This window comes from Ananas comosus, linkage group 10, assembly GCF_001540865.1.
Source record: "Ananas comosus cultivar F153 linkage group 10, ASM154086v1, whole genome shotgun sequence".
Lineage (NCBI taxonomy): Eukaryota > Viridiplantae > Streptophyta > Magnoliopsida > Poales > Bromeliaceae > Ananas > Ananas comosus.
Genome location: NC_033630.1, coordinates 12,138,100 through 12,157,869, shown reverse-complemented (window position 1 = coordinate 12,157,869; position 19,770 = coordinate 12,138,100). Strand labels below are relative to the sequence as shown.

Genomic DNA, 19,770 nt, shown 5'->3' with positions numbered 1-19,770 from the left:
AAAAAAAAAAAAAGTTACAGATGGTAAGGAAAAGGAAAATTTTGGTTTTCCGCTCGAAGCAAGCGGAAAATAGAAACACGCGGCGTTGGGCACGCCGCGTTGGAGAGCTATAGCACGCGGTCCACAAGGTCTGCTCCACCTCGTCCACCTTTTTCTCTCTATCACTCATATTTTTTACCGTTAAATCTATACCTTTGATCATTTTTACCCGTTAGATTATACTATTCAACTAACCACCCACTCAACCCTAAGGGGCCCACATCATCCTAACCGTACATCCTTTAATCCAAGGGCCGAAAACTTACAAGCACTAATGACTTGGTACTTTTAAAAGCATAGGAGCTCAATTATATATATATATATATATATATATATATATATATATATATATATATATATATATATATAATATTATTTTTAATATAAATACACATGTAAAAATATTTTATTTATAAATATTATTTATAAATATGTACTAATTTATTTTATAGTTTAAATATTATATATACTATTATATATATTATATTATATTTGATATATTTAAATATATTTTATTTATAAAATATACTATATATGTATAATGATAATTATTATATATCAATAAAAAATATATATATAATAATTTTTTATTATCTAAATGACATATAATATGTATTATATTATTAGAGTCCGCTTAGTGCTTGTAAAAGTACAAGCATTGGTGTTTGTAAGTTCTTTTATCGTTAGATATATATCTTGATCATTTTTACCCGTTAGATTATACTATTCAACTAACCGCACTCAACCCTAAAGGCCCACATCATCCTAACCGCACATCCTTTAATCCAAGGGCCGAAAACTTACAAGCACAAATGACTTGGTAACTTTTAAAAGCATAGGGTTCAATACCGTTTTTTTACTCCTATCATTCAAAAACTTACACTTTGTGTCTCCTTAAAGTTGAAAAATGTTCATAGGATGTTACGGTGTGACAAAATGATCAAATTGTCCTTATATTCTTCATCTTCTCCCCTCCAATCTTGTTTATCTCGGCAGTGGAGGAGGGCGAGGACGTGTGATCTGAGTATAGATAGAGGGATGGGCAAGGCGAGGCAGCACGGCGCGAGGGCATGTGTGATGAGCATGATGAGAATTTTATGGATATTTTGGAATATAAAAATAAAATATAAACGGAATCCTAACGGTATATTGATGGCGAAGGCGAAGTAATATATTTTATTTTTAAGAGTGCAAAGTGTAGGTTTTTGAATGAGCATAGAAAAAAATGAAAAAACGATATTGACAGAAAAATTTTCTATAATTTAGTTTTAATATATATATATATATATATATAATATATATAGTAATATATATAATAGAGTGAAGCTGGAAACTATCGGTAGCAAAGGGCTCCGTCTGCAACCCATTGTTATTCAATCGATGGAGAGCCTCTAAATTGCGATCGGCACCGTTGAAAAATAATCTATACTACTTGAAGTATCTAGAAATCAAATTTCATACTTTTCCGATATTATTTTCTTGTCCATCAAGTGGGCGTAAAAATGAATGGCTGAAAATGAATATCCTCTAAAAAGTGATGATAGAAATTTTGTAATCATGATCGAGAGTATAGATCTTGTTCTAAATAGTTTAAAAAATTTTCTAACCAAAATTTAATTGATTTGGATAGCTTTACACTGTTAAACGAGAAAACCACTCATATCAACCATTAAAATTACTAATTTTGAAACCCTTTGATCATTCGGTAAATGATGTCAAAAAGATTTGAAATTTGATTTCTAGATACTTCAAGTGATATAGATCATTTTCAACGGGCCGATCGTCGATTTGAAAGCTCCATCATCGAAAACAAATGGATGGCAACGGAGCCCGCTTGCTACCGATAGCATTCCAGCTCAACTATATATATATATATATATATATATATATATATATATATATATTCAACCAAACCATCATAACAAAATATTATTATTATTTTTTATAAATAAAATATTAAAGAGCGTAAAATTTATTTACGTGAAACCAAACCGTTTCTTATCTAAAAAAAAAAAAAATCTAAATCTAAATTTACCGTTCAATCATTGAGAGTGATTGGTAGTTGCGTTCCAACGAAGCGCTTTTCACACGTGTAGGAGTTCCCCTGATTTGACCTTCTGGAAACTCTCGTGTATTTTTTGGCACGTGGGACTCACGTGCTTGCTGTGGTGAGCGCGTACTTGCTCCACAAGGAAAGTAACGGAACCTCAACCGTGGGTTCGTAAGACGCCCTCGTGCCACAACGTATGAGGGGTGTGTAAAAATGTATAGCTAGTCCCTGTTTAATCCCTATTTAACAATCTAGTACCTGTGTTAAGGACTGATTTGAGAGGAGAATATAGGTGAGGGGGGTCTACGTGCATTTTCACCTAATCGTTATAAATCACGGACGAGCTTCCCTCGAAATCCTAGAAAACCAGAGCGAGGAGGAAGAAGATGCAGAGAATTGAGCTTGAAGAGGCATTAATGGAGGAGAGGGAGGAGGAGGAGAAGAAGCCGCACCTCATGAACCTCCCCAGCTTCGGAGTCGCACCCGGCGATCGCCTCTCCGCCTCCGCCGTAGATCGTGAAGTGGACGGAGATGATGATGATGATGATGATTTCGAGTTCGCGGTCGCCACGGCGGCGCCGGATCCGGGGCCGGGGATCACCGCCGACGAGCTCTTCTCCGGCGGCCGGATCCTCCCCTCCTACCCCCTCTTCAACTTAGACCTCCTCCCCCCCGCTGCCGATCCCCCGCCGCCTCCGCCGAGCTCCGCCGCGGCGGCGGCGAGATCGGGGTCGCTCTCCTCGTCGTCGTCGTCGGAGGCGGAGGATGGGGGGTTCTGCGCGTGGGCGCCGAGATCGGCGCCGCAGTCGCCGGAGCGGTGGGCGAAGAAGAGCGCGTCGACGGGGTCGTCGTCGTCGTCCCCAGCGCGGCGGTGGCGGATCCGCGACCTCGTCGTGGGGCGGAGCAGCAGCGACGGTAAGGACAAGTTCCTCTTCCTATCCTCCCCCCCGAACCCCAACCCATCCCCCAACCCATCCCCAAACCCTAACCCTAACCCTAAGAAGAAGGGGACGAAGGTGGTGAAGGAGATGGACATGGTCACCGCCCACAAACTATACTACGCGAAGGGCGGGGGCGGAGGCGGAGACCGCGGGAGGCGCTCCTTCTTGCCGTATCGCCAAGAGCTCTTCGGCTTCTTCGCCGCACGAACCCACCACCACCCGTTTTAAATTTAAATTTTGAATTTTGAATTTCAAAATTTGAATTTGAAATATATAGTTGGGAGGATTTGGTGTAATTGAAATGTTGTAAATTTTGTTGTTGTTGTTGTTGTTTTTTAATTTATTATTATTATTATTATTATTATTTTATTTTTTAGATTATGTAATAATAAATTTTTTTTTTGTTGTAAATAAAAAATAAGTAGAGACTGCTACAGGTGGGAGAGAGAATGGATGTATTTTATTTTATTTTATTTTTTGAATTTTGGGCGTTTTGATTTTTTCACTCGGAATAACAAAATGCCTTTATTTGCTGCTTTAAAATTTGTGCACAGCATTTATATTATTATTCTCTTCATATAAATGATTCTGCACGATGCTCTAAATTTGGTGTTTGATTTAATACATTTGAATCCAAATTGAATTGCACAAGAGCGTTTAATTATAATGGTTGGAACTACGTCCAAACTAGTCCCACTTGAACCTCTGGCTTAATTTGATATTGAGACCTATCTGAGGATATCAGATAAAATAGATTTCGAAACACAATAATACGTACGAAAATAAATATGATATTTTTTTTAATAAATTATTAATAACTGCAGTGTCCCGACCACCGTATACATTTACATTCTACAATCATACCGAAAATTTCCGATAGCTTAGAAGCAAATATATAAATTTTTTTAAAAAATTAATTTTTTTAATCTAATTTTATTATGTGGTCATATGTGGCTAACATGCAAATTGGTAGACAAGTTGCATGGATTGAAAATTGCAGTTGACATTTGATTTGACCCACTCAACTCGGTCAATAATTTCCGCATTGACAATTTCTTCAGCATGGGCTTGTGCTGGGGAGTCTCAATTTCTCAGTCCCTTCTTAATTACACATGTGTCCACCCAACCTATATACACATTCAAAATTGAGACTTATTATTATTATTATTATTATTATCACTAACAAAAAAAAATTTGCTAGTACCTTGTTTAATGGATGTTTGGTGAAATAATATGATTTAAATGGTAGAAATGGTCAAAGAGGTAAAACTAACGATGAAAAACTTGATAGTGTCAAATACTTGATGGCGTTGATAGCATTGTAGCCGGACTTTACCTGCAATATATAAAATTGTCAATATTTGCTCTTTCATTTTCTTTCCTGTCATTTAAAAACCTACACTTTAGCCCTCTTGTAAAAATGAAAAATATTCATTTCACTCTCTGCCGTTAGTGATCCGTTAGGATTCCATTTATAAAATATTATTATATATTTTTTATACCAAAAATACTCTCAGCCTTCTCTTATATTGCCTCGCCCTCTATGCCTCGCCGACCCGCCCTCCTCCGCTGCCTCGCCCCCGCCCACCCCACCCTTGTCCTTGCTCGTCTCGATTTTCTCGATTTACTCCCGCCTCGATTTCCTTACTACTGTCGCCGAAATGAAGAGACGACGAGGGGGCATGAGGAGAAGAGGAGCAGGCGAGGAAGAAAATGGAGACAAACTCTGACTGATCGAGGTGCGAAAAATGGAAGAGAGGAAGCGGCGAATGAGCGAGATGAGGGAGAAGACGAAAATGGTGAGGGACAAATTGGTCATTTTGTCATCACAGTTCACCCCATACCTCTCTGTGAATATTTTTTATTTTATAAGGGGACAAAATTTAGGTTTTTAAATGACGGGAGAGAGGAAAATAAAAAAGCAGGTATTGACATGAAAATTTTATGTAATTTAGTCCTTTTTTTTCTAATAGTAGAAGCTCGAAAAGATGATGGGATGTAAAATGTACACTTTATAATAAAGTGTAGATATAATATATATATTTTTTTACTTTTGATTTTTAAGATAATATCTTAAATGATAGTACTACATCAAACAACGCTACAACCTAGGGCCTTTAATTGGCTTGGTCAAATGTATTTTAAGTTCTTATTTAAGAGAATGAACATGTATGGAAGCAACATTATGCTTTTGGTAAGGAGGAAGATTCCAAGAAGAAGCTTCCAACCTCCATGCTCCAAATTGAAGGTTGGGGGGGTAAACACTATGAATTTTCTTCATTCTACAAGCATACAAATCTCCATAGATTGATGGTGTACAATGGTGAGCTGGAGAGTTGAATACACATCCACCGTCCATCACGCGGACCGGAATCAATCTCAAAGATAATGAACGGCGGATAAGACGGTCTCATTTTGGAGACATCAGGTTCTGCTGTGACAGAGGATGATGATGAGCATTAACTGCCAAAAAATTGCTTGGTGGGCAAGCAGAGAAGTGGGGCATATCCAAAGATGCTTCAGAGACCTGGTCCACTTTAGAGGATAAAAACACAGAAGGATGTTTCCCTAGCATTGTGTTTGTTGCCTTGCTTATGCTTGCTTAAAAAAAAAAAACACAAACTTCTGCTGCGACGGAAAGCTGAAATAAGATAACTGGTCAGCCCCAAAATCAGAAGCTCCAAATTGAAATTCCTAATTCTGCCGCTAAGAGAAGCTACTTTCGAAAGGGTACTCAAACAATATTTCATCGAACAACATTATATCCTGTGGCAGTAATATCCCGTCTAGGGCAGACTGCTTAAGAGTACATCTGCTTAGTGGAGCTGCCACAGAAGTAATGCTAACAAAAATTATTTGATGGAACACTACTCATAATAACTCCTTCAGCAACTTATAAATATGTAAGTTAAGAACACCGTCGTCCAACATCTTAAGTTTTTTTTTTAGAACAATGATTATTTCGTATTATATAATATAGTATCAGAATAAGAGGTTCTTGTGACGTCCCACTTCCTAGGGCGGTCACCCATTCTACAACTACTCTAATCCTAGCACTCTTAACTCTCTTAATCTCTTGGGTCTAGCAACCACCAAACTGCTATAGCCGAGTTAAGAGTTTTAGCTATACTATATTTTATATAGAAGACTATCCAGGGTCTCACATTCTCACCCCCTTTAAATCTTGGCATTCTCATCAGGCTCATACTCACAAGTATCAGGCGATCGTCTCGCTAGTCTTAACCGACCTTATGAAAGAACCGCGCTCTATCCACAACAATCATCAGCATGAAAGCTTTGCTCTCCCCGCTATATAACCTGGCTCAGCTGAGACCCGTCTCATACCTCTAACTAGTAATTAGCTTTGAAACCAACTGTGATGCCCCACTTTTCAAAGGGTCATTCATTTTAATACTATTCTAGCCTTAACACACTTAACTCTTTTAACCTTTTGGATCTAGCCACCGCCAAAAGTGTTATAACCGGTTTAAAAGTTTTAGCGCTATTATATCTTATATATAAGATTACTTCAGATCTCACATTTCTAATAAGAGTATTAAATACATAAATTAAGAACACTATTCTCTATTGCTTAACCTTTTGGAGAATAATGATTAATTAGCATTATTTAACACCAGCAAAAGCTAAAGCTTCAGGATGAGATTTTTTTTTTTTTTTTTTTTTTTTACTTTTTGGTCCTCAGAAGTCCATTTAGCCTGTCGCCCCCACTACCAGCTGTATAGTTCTTTCCATGTCAAGTAATTGAATACTACGAGAAAAGGTACTTTTAGACACACCAAAGAGAGATTCAGGGCTTTTTTGGCCCCCCTATAAGGTGTAGTACTGTTTGATGAAGTATTATACAGCGCTTGCGCGACAATCGTCGTTTATTTGAATAGGAAAGAAAAAAAAATCGAAGTAGAAACGCTAAAATTGTGCGAGGAAATAGAGTTTCCGCGTCCGAAACTGGAAATTTTGCAAGCAAATTGAAACTACAACAACATGTTGAGGACCACTGCAGCAATTTATCCATTCAAGTTCCTTCCAAACCACAGATTTAGCTTTTACACCATTAATTCTCATAGTTTTTTTTGAGTTAATTTCATTCAGGTCCTTGTAAACATAGTGAATGATAAATATATCCCTACAAAGTCCAACTTCATATGTTGTCCTGCAAAAGTCCTGATACTTTCAAATATGTCTCTGCCGTTAGAATTCGTTAGAAAAAATTTAGTTAATCATAGGTTAAAAACTTAATTCTGGATAATTTTTTATATTTTTACCCTTTTATATTAGACTGTTATGGCTTTTGGAGGGATATATTTATAATGGCAAAATTGAAAATATAAACGGTTCTCTAACGGTAACAAATCAAAGGGACATATTTGAAAACTTCAGAACTTTTGCAGGAATTACATATAAAAGTTGAATTTTGTATGGATATATTTGTCATTCACTATGTTTGTAGGGATCTGTATGAAAAAAGCCCTTTTTTTTTAAGATAAAATGTATAGAGACCCCTCAACTATAGACCATTTTGAGAAAAACCCCTCAACTATTTTTCTTTTGATTGAGAACACCCTCAACTTTCGATCCTCCTCCGAATTCAAGTAAATTCCACCAATGAATTGAAGATTTTGTTCTGTTAAAATTAACACATTTTCACCCGATGAAACTGCGTATTTCGTCAATTGTTAAGGTTTGATAACCAATGAAGCCTTTAACTTCACCAAATCCTAAATTGAAATCAAAATTAGAAGCTGCGGAAGTGGCAATCAAAATAGACATAAAGTTGAAAGGTCTATTTCGAAATGGCACATAGTTGAGGGACTCAAAAGTCGCAAAGTCGGCGGCATGCAAAATTGAACTGCTTTATATTCATAAAAGGGAGTAATTTACATGCTGGCACATAGTAACTTCTTCATATGACAAACGAAGCGAAAATAATTCCGACTTACCGATTTGAGCGCGAGCGCGTCATCTTTATTCGAGGAGTTGGCGCGGCGCGGTTATTCAAGCAGGGACAGGGCTCAGGCCGGACGACGGTTGTAAACTTGCCGCGTATTTCCGGGCCCACAAATCGTAGTGTATGATCTCCTCGAGGGACGGATTTGCAACTAAGTCCTTCCTATGTGCGTCGCACGTGAGCTCGACGAACTTGAAGATATCTGAGTAGCTGATCCTGGAGACATAAAAATGGAAGAAAATATTTTTAACGAAATGAAAAGGTTAGGGACTAAATTTGTAACGATCAAAAGATCGAGGGGCTAAACGGAAATCTTTAGTATCTTTTTCCGTAGGAAGCCTACCTAAATAACTCTTTTTGCAATAATAGATCATGCTAATTGCATAACCAAAACTTCGCAAACTTAGTGGCGCCCAATTTGTGAACAATACATTTGAATTATAAGAGGAAATTTTGCCTGCGACATGAAACTAAAATGAGCTTTTGAGTCCCAAAAACTAGAAGCTCAATTTGGAGTTTCTAGTTTTGCTGCGGAGCAAAAAAGATCAATCTAGTAGGGAACGGACCCGGGACCTGTTATATAATGCAAAAATTTCACCCATTAGATATTGAATGTGGGGATTGAACTCATGATCTCACAGAATGAAGGGATTTAGAATTAACACTGAAAACCATATTATCTAAATGATCGATCTAATAGAAAACGGGCCCAAAAATATATATATATTAACAGGTATTTTGATAAGTTGTGTGGTTCGTTGAGCAGCTCTACTTGAATAAGTTGTGCGGTTCGTTGAGCAGCTCTACTTGAATAACGCTTCTGTAGAAGCTCTCTCGGGCCAAAACAGGCTCTTAGAGACGAGCGATTCGTACGTTATAACCAAGCCAAAATGAAGAAGACAGGATTTACTTCTCATCGATGAACAACTCCACGGCCTTCTCGTTGGCGGCACTCAAAACTCCCGTCATCGTTCCCCCGGCCCGACCAGCCGCGTAGGCGAGGTCCATCGATGGATACTTCACGTTATCGGGGACTTTGAATGTCAGCGAACCGAGTCTGCAACAAAATGCGAGAAAATAAACGGATTTAGGAAACCCTAATTTTCTCTTTATAACAAGACAAATATTTTGACGAAATAGTTTCTTACTTGCACAGGTCGAGTCGGGGCCACGTGACCTCGGAGCAATAAATTCTGTCCGGCCACGATAACGTGTACAGGATTGGTAGCCGCATATCCGGCCATCCCAACTGAGCCAAAACAGACGAGTCCTGCAAAAGAAATGCAAAATATGTTTAATAGATAATTAGTGGATAAGTATCAGATTATACACAAATCATACAATTTCTCTTTTTAAGCATTTCATGAGCCAATGTGCGCGTGTATATATAAGTATTGAGATTACAATTAGCCTGACCTGTGTCTCGACCATCGAGTGTATGATTGACTGGGGATGAATCACAATCTCTATATTATCGTACTCGGCGCCAAATAAATAGTGCGCTTCGATAACTTCTAGTCCCTATAAGACAAAAGGAATTTGTTCTAGTCCTTCAATAACAAGAGGCAAGGAGATCTATATCCGAAGAGAATGAAACGGTGAGAATGAAACAGTGAGAATAAATAAGACCTTATTGAATAGAGTGGCAGAATCAACAGTGATCTTTTTCCCCATGTTCCAGTTCGGATGTTTTAAAGCATCAGCGACTCTCACTTCTTTCAACTTCTCAACCGGCCAATCCCTGTCATAAACAACGTTGCAAAGCTTGGAAAGAGGTTTGCGAAAGTTAAACCTCAGAGGGACTAAATATTAAACTTGGGCTTGGCTTCTGGAGGAACTTCTCTGCTGGGAAAGCGGAAGTTCCTAGAAATCAGGTGTCTAACAAATAAACATTCTAGAGCTTCTGTTGTGGCCTGAAGGCGGAACAAGCTTTGGGGCCCAAAGAGTAGAAGCTTTAAGTTGAAATTTAAACTTTAGTGAAAAGCTGTTCGAGTACTAATAGGCCTAGTCATATTTCAACAAAAGCTCCAGCCAAGCCAAACAGACACTAAATAAAGTGAGTAATAAGTAAACAGAATAGAGTTAGTTTCTTTCACAGGCGAGGCTTTTACTTCGTGACCGGTGAAAGAATATCAACAAATTTTCCACGCATCATGAATGCAAACATAAATAATCAGCTTTAAAGCTTAAGCTGTCAGAAGGTTGGGAGATTGAAAATATCTATTTATGAGATATATGATGATGTCACACCTGAAGGCTCCTCCAGAAGCAGTCAAAATAATGCGGCGAAGTGCGTTCTCTGGTAAGCCTTGAATACACTGAAGACAATAGAAAACAAAATTTTATCCCAATTAAACAAAATTAATGAATCAAGCCGGAAATAAACCATGTAAACATAACAAGTCTATAAAGATTGTTGAGAAGGCCAAATTATCTCCCGAAGTATGAAAGTTGATGTCATCACATTGCCTCTTCACTCGTATGTCACCGACGTGAAATAACAAGTTCTAAAATTTCAGGAAGGTGGTGTGAAAATAGCGAAATACCTGGAATATTGCAGAGTGCTCGGAATCGGCAGGAAGTATCTTAACTTTGTGCTTGTGTGCAAGCGGAAGCACAAAAGGACCTCCTGCGATAAGAGTTTCTTTGTTTGCAAGTGCGATATCCTTTCCAGCCTCAATTGCAGCTACAGTAGGCTGAAAAAAAAAAGAAAAAACAAAAAATAATGTTACCAAATGAAACTAAGGACTAAAGACTAAGGACTTTAATACTAATTGTGCTTAAGCATTTTGGGCCGATGGTTCGAACCCAACGAGTTACTAGTGCCAGCGGGCTGGGTCGTTACAACAATGACATAGGGCTAAATTTTGTTCAAGTTTAAAGCTGTTTGAAGCTGTAACAGCTTTTTTTCCACTAAAATCCCTACAACAGTTCCCATTCCGCCGCAACATAAAGCAGAAGCATCAAATTACAGCTTCTACTTCTAGCCAGAAGCTCTAAACTTTTTGTTCACAAAACTCATCATTTGTGGTTGCGAGTAGAAAAACTGGGTTAAACAGACACTACACTTCAGACTACTATCGGAACAACGGAGGAAATAAGCTTGAAAGTTGAAACAATCTACCAACAGAATAAAATTCAGGTCCGAACATTTGATAACAAAATAAAGGTTTCTGCCTTTACCTTCAATCCAGCACACCCGACTATTCCTGTAACGACTGTAACTGCATCTGGGTGGCGAGCAACCTGACAATTCAAATTCAAACATGTTTAACAATCAGAATTGACACATTCACTGAATAAAATGAAGAATAAACTGACCTCTACAACTCCTTGCTCCCCAGGAATAATTTCAGGTTTCTCTTCACAGTCGGCTAAAGCTTCTTTTAGCTCACCGACCAATGACTCATTTCGCACAGCAACCAACTTGGGCTTGAAGGTTTTGACCTGCATAATGAAGTTACGATCTTAATCTAGTTAACAAGTTTAAAGTAGTAAGATAATCTAACTCGATCTGTACGGCCCATTTATTGCTTCAACAGAAGTGTTGTTTGAGTTAAGTTGTTCAGCTTTTTTCTTAAAATCTCTATAGCTTCCCATGGCAGCTAAGGCTTTAAAACAGCTCATTTCATTTCAGCTTATAAATTTTTAGCCATACACCTAGATTCTGGAAGCTTCTTCTGCTTGCATAGAGTAGAGAAGTTGCTGCCGAAGCTAGGACGAACAAGCACTTACCGGCCTGAGCAAATTATGAGAAACATAAAAGAAAACTCTGACATACCTGGTCAGCCAATAAAGTCACATTGGATCCAGCGGCAAGTGCGACAACTTGGAATTTGTCCGGGTTCTCAGCAACTATGTCCAAAGTCTAAAATATAAAGTACAAAAATGAAGATCCAAAACATTTATGGACTTATCTAATCAAAATGAACTCTAACTACTAGATTGTATGCATTAATGTACCAACCAATACGTCAGTACATGAGGAGACTTTTCAGTTGATTCAAAATGGAGGAATCATGAACAACACCAACCAGGCAAAATAGTTCGGCTTTTTGCTTTCCTTTTCTCCTTTTTATTTTCTGTCGAAAATTAGTTTGTTTTTGTTTTTTTTTATTGGCCTTTCAATTGACGAGCTGATAAAATCCTTGATGGTTTATGAAATTAACAGTAGTGGACAAATTTCATGTTGAGGCAACTCGAATGTTTTGAAATTTGAGAAGGAATTTTAGCGAATTCAACATGTGATAGTTCTTTGAAACTATTTGTACCTGAGTTCCGATCGAACCGGTCGAGCCAACGATCGAGAGAGGCTTGGGCCCGTCCCACGACTTCCGCCCTGGCTCCGGAACGGCTCGCCCCGGCCACGCCGGTGGCGGGTTCTGCTGAATCGAGCAACATGTTCTCTTCGACAAAATCGTTCTCCTCTCCCTCCTCTTAAATGAAAAATCCACTGCAAACACGAAAACAAGATAAAAAATTTAATGGTGGTATTGCTAAATGATAATTCTATGCTTAAATCAACCATAAATTCCCCCTTTTTTCCTGTTAAAATTGTTGAGAAATGTGGTTATTTAATCAATTAGCAAAATGAATTGATATGTTCACAGTGAAAAATACTAAAAATTGACAAAATATTTCAAAAAATTATTACTCCATTTCAATTAACCATAAAAAAAACAGGAAGATGTGTTTGTTAAATGCAATTATTGAACCCAATTACAAAACAGTAGCAATTTAAAACCAAAAAACACTGAACCCACTAATTACTCAACCAAAATTTATGGGGGAAAAAACATAAAATCAAATAATTAAAATTGGGCATGCGAATTTCGAGCTCTACCACATTAACTTATAAAAGCTAAAAAAAAAAAAAATCCCTATTTTGAACCCAAAAAACACATTAAAAATCCCACCTGTAGCTTGTCAAAAGGTTCAAAATTGGGCATCTAAATTTCGAACTCTACCACATAACTTATATAAACTAAATGATTCAAGGGCCAAAAAGAACAAAAACAAAACCCTATTTTGAACCCCAAAAAAAGGCATAAAAATCCCACCTTTAATTTCTCAAAAGGTCCCATTCCCACTCATATCAAAATTGGGCGTCTAAATTTCGAACTCCACCACATAACTTATATAAACTAAATGATTCAAGGGCCAAAAAGAACAAAAACAAAACCCTGTTTTGAAACCCGAAAAAACCGCATAAAAATCCCACCTTTGAGGTGTCGAAAGGTCCCATTCCTACTCATATCAAAATTGGGCTTCTAAATTTCGAACTCTACCACATAACTTATATAAACTAAATGATTCAAGGGCCAAAAAGAACGAAAACAAAACCCTGTTTTGAACCCCAAAAAAAGGCATAAAAATCCCACCTTTGAGGTGTCGAAAGGTCCCTCTGCTCGAATCCAAGAAGGAGACGCCCCCAATTTCCCCCGGAACTGAGAATTTAAGCGCCATCTCCGTCCTCTTCCTCTTCTTCTGATTCCCCAGAGAGAGAAAGCGAGAGAGAGAGAGATGGGTATTTGTGTTAAGGGATTTAAAGAGAGAGAAAAAGAGAGAGAGATAAGACGAAGAGGGAATCAGGGAGAAATGTGGGTGGAGTGGAGGGATTATATGCTCAGTGAAAATGAACTACGCAATGGTTAAGCACACGTGAAAAATGTATGGAAACCCCCTCACCTATTCGAATTTTGAAACACATCCCTCCCTCAATTTTGTTTTGGGAAAACTTTAAACTCAAATCAAACCCATCCCTTGTTAGGGGTGGCAATCTAGCTCGCTGTTCGCGAGCCAGCTCGNTATAAAGCCCAACTTCTTATAACAAGGTCATTTATATGTAAAGTTTTAAATATTAGATCAAAGTTAAATGGATAAGATTTTATAAATTTATTTTCTATACGTATCTTTCATAATTCTTTTAACTTGTTGTTTATGAGGAAGCTCGTGTTCGGCTTGTTAATAAACGAGCCAACCACGAGTTGTACTTTTTGACTCGATACTTTAACGAACCAGCTCGTGTTCAGCTTATTTAATAAACGAGCTGAACACGAGCCGACCCCAGCTCGCTCGTGTTTGGCTCATTTACACCCCTACTCCTTGTGGTTTCGTACTTTTTTATTTTAATATCTTATGATTTAAAGTGCATTAATTTAGTACCTCATGATTTTATTTTTGTTTTTTTTTATTATCTCCTCCTTTCGTTAAATCAGTAGCAGAATTAAAACTAAAAGGTACTGAAGTAAATATTCGATAAATTTAAGTGAGATATCGGAAGTTTTTTGTATATAATTTAACGAAATGTTAACGAAAGAGCTGACAAAAAGAGAAAAATAAAACCACAAGGTACTAAATTAATACACTTGCAAAATTACAGGGATGATATTTGAAGTTTATCCTTTTGTTTTTAGAGCAATACAAATAGAACCCTCAACTATATTTCCAAAAAGGTCCCTGAATTTCGTAAAATATAAGTGAAAAATGGTGAAAAATGTATAAAATTTACCTGAACTATGGGTCATTTTAATTTGATCACTCAACTTTTCAAAATTTTGATTTTGCTACGTAATCTGTTAATTTGTTTGATTTGAGTCATTCAACGACACATTAACTTCAAAAATTTCTGAATGTATCATTTATTTTTATCGATTTAGTTAGTATATTTCATAAAATATTTGCAACTACAGGCTCATGAAGTATGCAATTAACTCAACTTCTAAAGTTAAAATATCATTAACTGATTCAAATCAAAAAACTTGGAAAAATTGGATAATAAAATAAAACCAAAATAGTTTATAGTTCAGATAAGATTTATACATTTTTACCCATTATAAATGAGCGCTCTGCGATAAAAGATAAATGAGAGGACTCTTTTATAAAATCTTTAAAAGTAAAAAATAATTTTTTAAGAACCTAACAAAGGAAAAATATTTTTTCAAAAAATTATTTTTTAATATATCTTTTGAAAAAATTAAGCACCCCCTAAGTGGATGTGACATCATAATCGCAAAGCCCCAAATCTACATAGTTTTTTTAATTTTTGTAGTTGGGTTTTGTGGTACATGTGAAATAGCGTAAATTTGGTAAATATTTATGAGGAAAATAACATTAAATAATTATTTTTGGCACAAGGCTATTATAATATTTAACATTTCAAGTAATAATTAAATACAAAATTCACATGGTCCTTTAACTTTGTATGTAAATTGTCTCTTAATATTTAAGTTAAAATTTTTTAATTAAAAATAACAAAAAAAAAGTATTTGTAATTATCATACGATTTATACCAACAAATTTTATTTTAGTAACCAATATATATATATATATATATAATTTTAATAAATTTTATCAAAACCATAATTATTATCTTTATTGTAATGAATCTCTTTTTTTTTCATTTTGACATTTTTAAATTTGTGCAATATATGAACTAGTTGAAAATAACAAATTATATCTAGTTTTTATTTTTAATTATTTTTTTGGCTCGACTAGAGCTTCTGTAAAATATTAATAAAGTAAAATTATTCAAAAAAATATTAATTTTTTTTTCTAAAATAGTTTTTTTATTTAGGCCTAAGAATATGTATTAGCTTTTCATTACGTAAAAAGCTCTTTGAATTTTGCTTCATAAGTGCTTTTTCAAACCACACGAAAAGTACACTTTTTGTATATATATATATATATATATTTGTAATTACACGTGGCACGAGAATAGAGCTTACAATTATCCAAAATGCCACGTGTGCATCATTTATTGGTTGATGGTCGTACATAAGGAACAAGGAAATGGGCTAATTAATAAAATGAATGTCACGTTTTATGCGAGCCACTTTTTGGGCCTTATTGGAGTCAACCACCTAACTTAGATGTAATTTACTTTTTGAAAAGTAAAAATTTATGGTGACCCCCTCAAATATGCCCTCGTTCGAATTAGCCCCTTAGATGTAAGTTAAGGACTCCTCCTTAACTTTTTAATACTTTAAAATTAAAATATTTAAGCCAATTAAATTTAAAAATTTCTCAAATTTTAAATAATTTCAATAAATTTAATAGCCAAAGAAATATAATAATTAAAAGTTGATGATAATTAGTAATTGATTTAGCTTTTATTTTTTTAGTATTAATACTCGATTTTAAAATAGGTTCAAAATCTTAAAAATAGGCACTGATTATCAAATGTATAAAACTATTTCATCAGCTATCTTTTTAGTTTAGTATAATTTGTAATCTCTCTCTCTCTCTCTCTCTCTCTTATTTTCAAAGAACTTCTATGGTTTCTTTAATTTGTCTATTATGGGATTAAAATTTGCTACTCTAAATAATTATGGTTGCACTAAAAAAAAAAAAAAAAAAAAAAAATTCAAATACATAATCGCGTGGTTTCGCGGCTTTTTCACATTTAGCTACATATGGTTTTAAAGGTTGTACGACTACTTTAATACTATTTTTTTTTTTTTTTTTTTTTTTTTGTCAGCACTTTCGTTAGCTCTTTGTTAAATCATATACAAAAAACTTCAGATATCCAACTTATGATTTATCGAATATTCACTTTTATACTCTGTTTTTTAACTTTGTCACTGATTTAATCAAAAAATTAACGGAAGGGATAACGAAAAGAGAATAAATAAAACTATAGAATACGAAAATAATATATTTTAAATTATAAAATATTAAAATAAAAAAGTACGAAACGACACGGTGGTATTTAAAGTTTTTCTTAGAAGAAACAAAATCCAAGGAAAAGAGAGAGTGGTTGCAAAGATAAGTACAAAAGGGTGGAGGATCATATGAATCACATGTGACATGTTCAAATCTTATGGGTTTGGAAACTCACTATTATTATGCTATTGCTCTCTCCAAGGACATTGTGGCAACAATGTCCATATCATCATTAAAAAAATAAAAAAAAAATCACAAGAAGGAAATATTTCCACTTAATTATCACAATTCATAGATCAAAAAATTATTATTCTATTGCCTTTTTTTATATTGTTGTTTTTAATCTAGTGTATGTTTATTTATTCCAACTTGGTGATCTAAAGAATTAGATTAAATCAGATAAGAATTAGGTCAAAACTATGCTCAAAAAGCCGAATAAAATCCGATTGAATATAAGCCTCTAGGAATTTCGTCGACTCGAACACATGATCTTTTACTCTAATACTATATGAAATAATAGATTTGTTCTTAATTTTTAAGGTTAAAAAACTAATGAATCAATTGTATATATGTACAAAATTAAAATCTCTATTTTTTTTCTTTTCTTAGCATGCATGTCCTACGAAATCCATGTTCACTCATTAAGGTGTTTGATTCCTCAAAAAAATCATAGAAAATTATTTTTCAAACAAAAAAAATGTTTTTATGAAAAATACTCTTTTTATAGTTTTTTTTTTGAAATAAAAAAAATTCAGAAAACGAAAAAAAGACTTTTCCATAAAATCTAAAAAAAAAAAAGAAAAACTATTTTTCTAGGAATAAAAAGGATGGAAAGTATCTTTTTAGTCAGAAAACTATTTTTAATTTAGAAAAAACTTCAAATACCACTCTTATGGTCTCGTAATTTTTCACTTTAGTATCCTATAGTTTAAAGTGTATCACTTTCGTACGCTGTGATTTTATTTTTTTCTTTTAATTATCTCCTTTAATTTTTTTCGTTAGGTCAATGACAAAGTTAAAAACTAAAGGGTATTAAAGTGAATATTCTTTAAACTATAATTGGGGTAACTAAAGTTTTTTGTATATGATTTAACAAAAAGTTAACAAAGGGACCGACGAAAAGAGAAAAATAAAACCATTGGGTGCTAAATTGATATACATTAAATAATATGGTACTAGAGTGAGAAAATGCGAAAGCACTGAGATGGTATTTGAAGTTTACCCCCTTTTATTTATTTTTGGGAAAACTTCAAAAACATCCCCTGTGGTTTCCAACTTTCTCACTTTAGTACCCCGTGGTTTAAAGTGTATCAATTTGCCCCCCTGTGGTTTTGTTTTTATTTTTTCTATAGTTTTTTTCTTAATATTTCGTTAAATTATATGCAAAAAAATATCAGATATCCATCTAGATTTACCGAATATTTACTTTAGTACTCTTTAATTTTAATTTTGTTACTGATTTGAAAAAAAAATAATAAAATTGATAAAAAAAAAAAAAGAGAAAAACGAAACCACAGGGGGACAAATTGATACACTTTAAACCACAGGGTACTAAAGTGAGAAAGCTGGAAACCACAGGGGGGGTTTTTAAAGTTATCCCTTTATTTTTTATAGAATCAAACACCCTTCTTATAAAGATATCTAAATATCTATATTTTAATAACTACAACTCTTCAAATTTCAAGTGAGTAAATAATAAGAAATTTCCAATGGAATTTTGTTCATTTCTCCCACGAGGAGAGACTAATAAGGGAGTAATATATAGGAGTCTCTCACTTGGACTAAATTTTATAGTGCCGTAGTTGAGTGAAGTAATAGTACTTAGTGTGACTTTGACTAATATTCCTCTCCCAAAAGGATTTTGGGCATTATTAGCAATAGTAGGGATGCTTGTCGAAACCCGTTAACCCGCTAACTAACCTAGAATCCGAATACTTTCGTGTTCGGTTTCGGATTCCAAACCCGAAAGAGTTCACTCAGAATGAAGTACTTTACCACCAGAAACTCTGAATTTTCATATACTTACATCCAACCAAACAGCCTCTTTTAAAGTCGAGATGAATACTTAATGCTTCATAGTAGCACCACTAGGGATAACTCCTTATCTCCTTTTATACCCAAACGCTATTTTTTATAGCTCAGAATAATAGTTTTCGGATATCTAGAATAAGCTGGTATAATTCAGTACAAATTTGGAATTGTTGTTCCACTCTTATCCCTGGAACAACCGAAAATAAGATTAATTAAACTCTAATTAATAATTTTAAATCATTAATTATTCTAATTAATATATTTAAATTATTAATTAATCTAATTAATAGTAAATTATTATCTCTGCATAACCTGGTAATGGCGGAAACAGCTGTTTCCACCTCTATTTTTATTTTTTAAATTTAAAATTTAAAATTCAAATTCAAATATAATGAGAGGGGTATTCTTATTATTTTTTATATACAACTACCCACTATCATTTTTATTCCATCTTATTTATCTAAATGCTATTTTTTTATTTCCAAGAATAACCCAATTTTAATCCAAATATAAAATTGGTCTAGTTCTTATTTATACTTATTTTTGGAATAGACAGTTCTTACTTATATCCGAACCAAACGATATTTTTAAGAATTTGGATCCACTGAGGATCCAAACCTTAACTAGTGGGGGTGAATAGTGATGATGTGATGCATTTAGTGGACTACAGTATACAATGCACCAAAAAGTAAGTGGAGGGGTGGCAAATAAAGGGTCATCCTCTAAACTAGTGACACATCACAATAAGATAAGATAATGATATTAATAGGGTTTGATTCTTTACTATTACAAGTAGGAATAGTTGTTCAAATTAGTACCACTTTGAAAGGAAGTGTAAGAGCTTGGAACATTAATTGGACTTCTTTATAGGAGTTAGAATCCACTACTTTGAAATATTAATGCCTTAACACACTATTATTTTTGTCAAGCAAATGGAAGGTTTTCCAAGGAAAAGATAGTTATAATATGTTCTAATAGTGAGACCACTAGTTTGGTGTTTTTCCTTTTATATAATTGTATGAATTATGTTACAAAGAAAATGCTATAAGGGTGCCTCTTACCACTACTATTATCGCTAT

At 34.7% G+C, this 19,770-nt stretch overlaps 2 protein-coding genes across 2 annotated transcripts; one reads left to right on the top strand and one right to left on the bottom strand.

The window, feature by feature from the left end:
* On the top strand, positions 2,432–3,635 carry LOC109716044. Its single transcript, XM_020241320.1, has one exon. It carries the CDS (start codon positions 2,476–2,478, stop codon positions 3,256–3,258), a length of 783 nt encoding a protein of 260 aa, XP_020096909.1. The 5' UTR covers positions 2,432–2,475; the 3' UTR covers positions 3,259–3,635.
* On the bottom strand, positions 7,886–13,506 carry LOC109716585 (1-deoxy-D-xylulose 5-phosphate reductoisomerase, chloroplastic; the record flags this gene model as incomplete). The annotated part of the gene is given in 12 exon segments (XM_020242115.1): positions 7,886–8,212; positions 8,907–9,053; positions 9,145–9,266; positions 9,413–9,517; positions 9,626–9,737; positions 10,247–10,314; positions 10,543–10,692; positions 11,180–11,242; positions 11,318–11,443; positions 11,778–11,864; positions 12,268–12,449; positions 13,378–13,506. Coding segments are annotated over 12 exon segments (1,416 nt in total). The 3' UTR covers positions 7,886–8,043.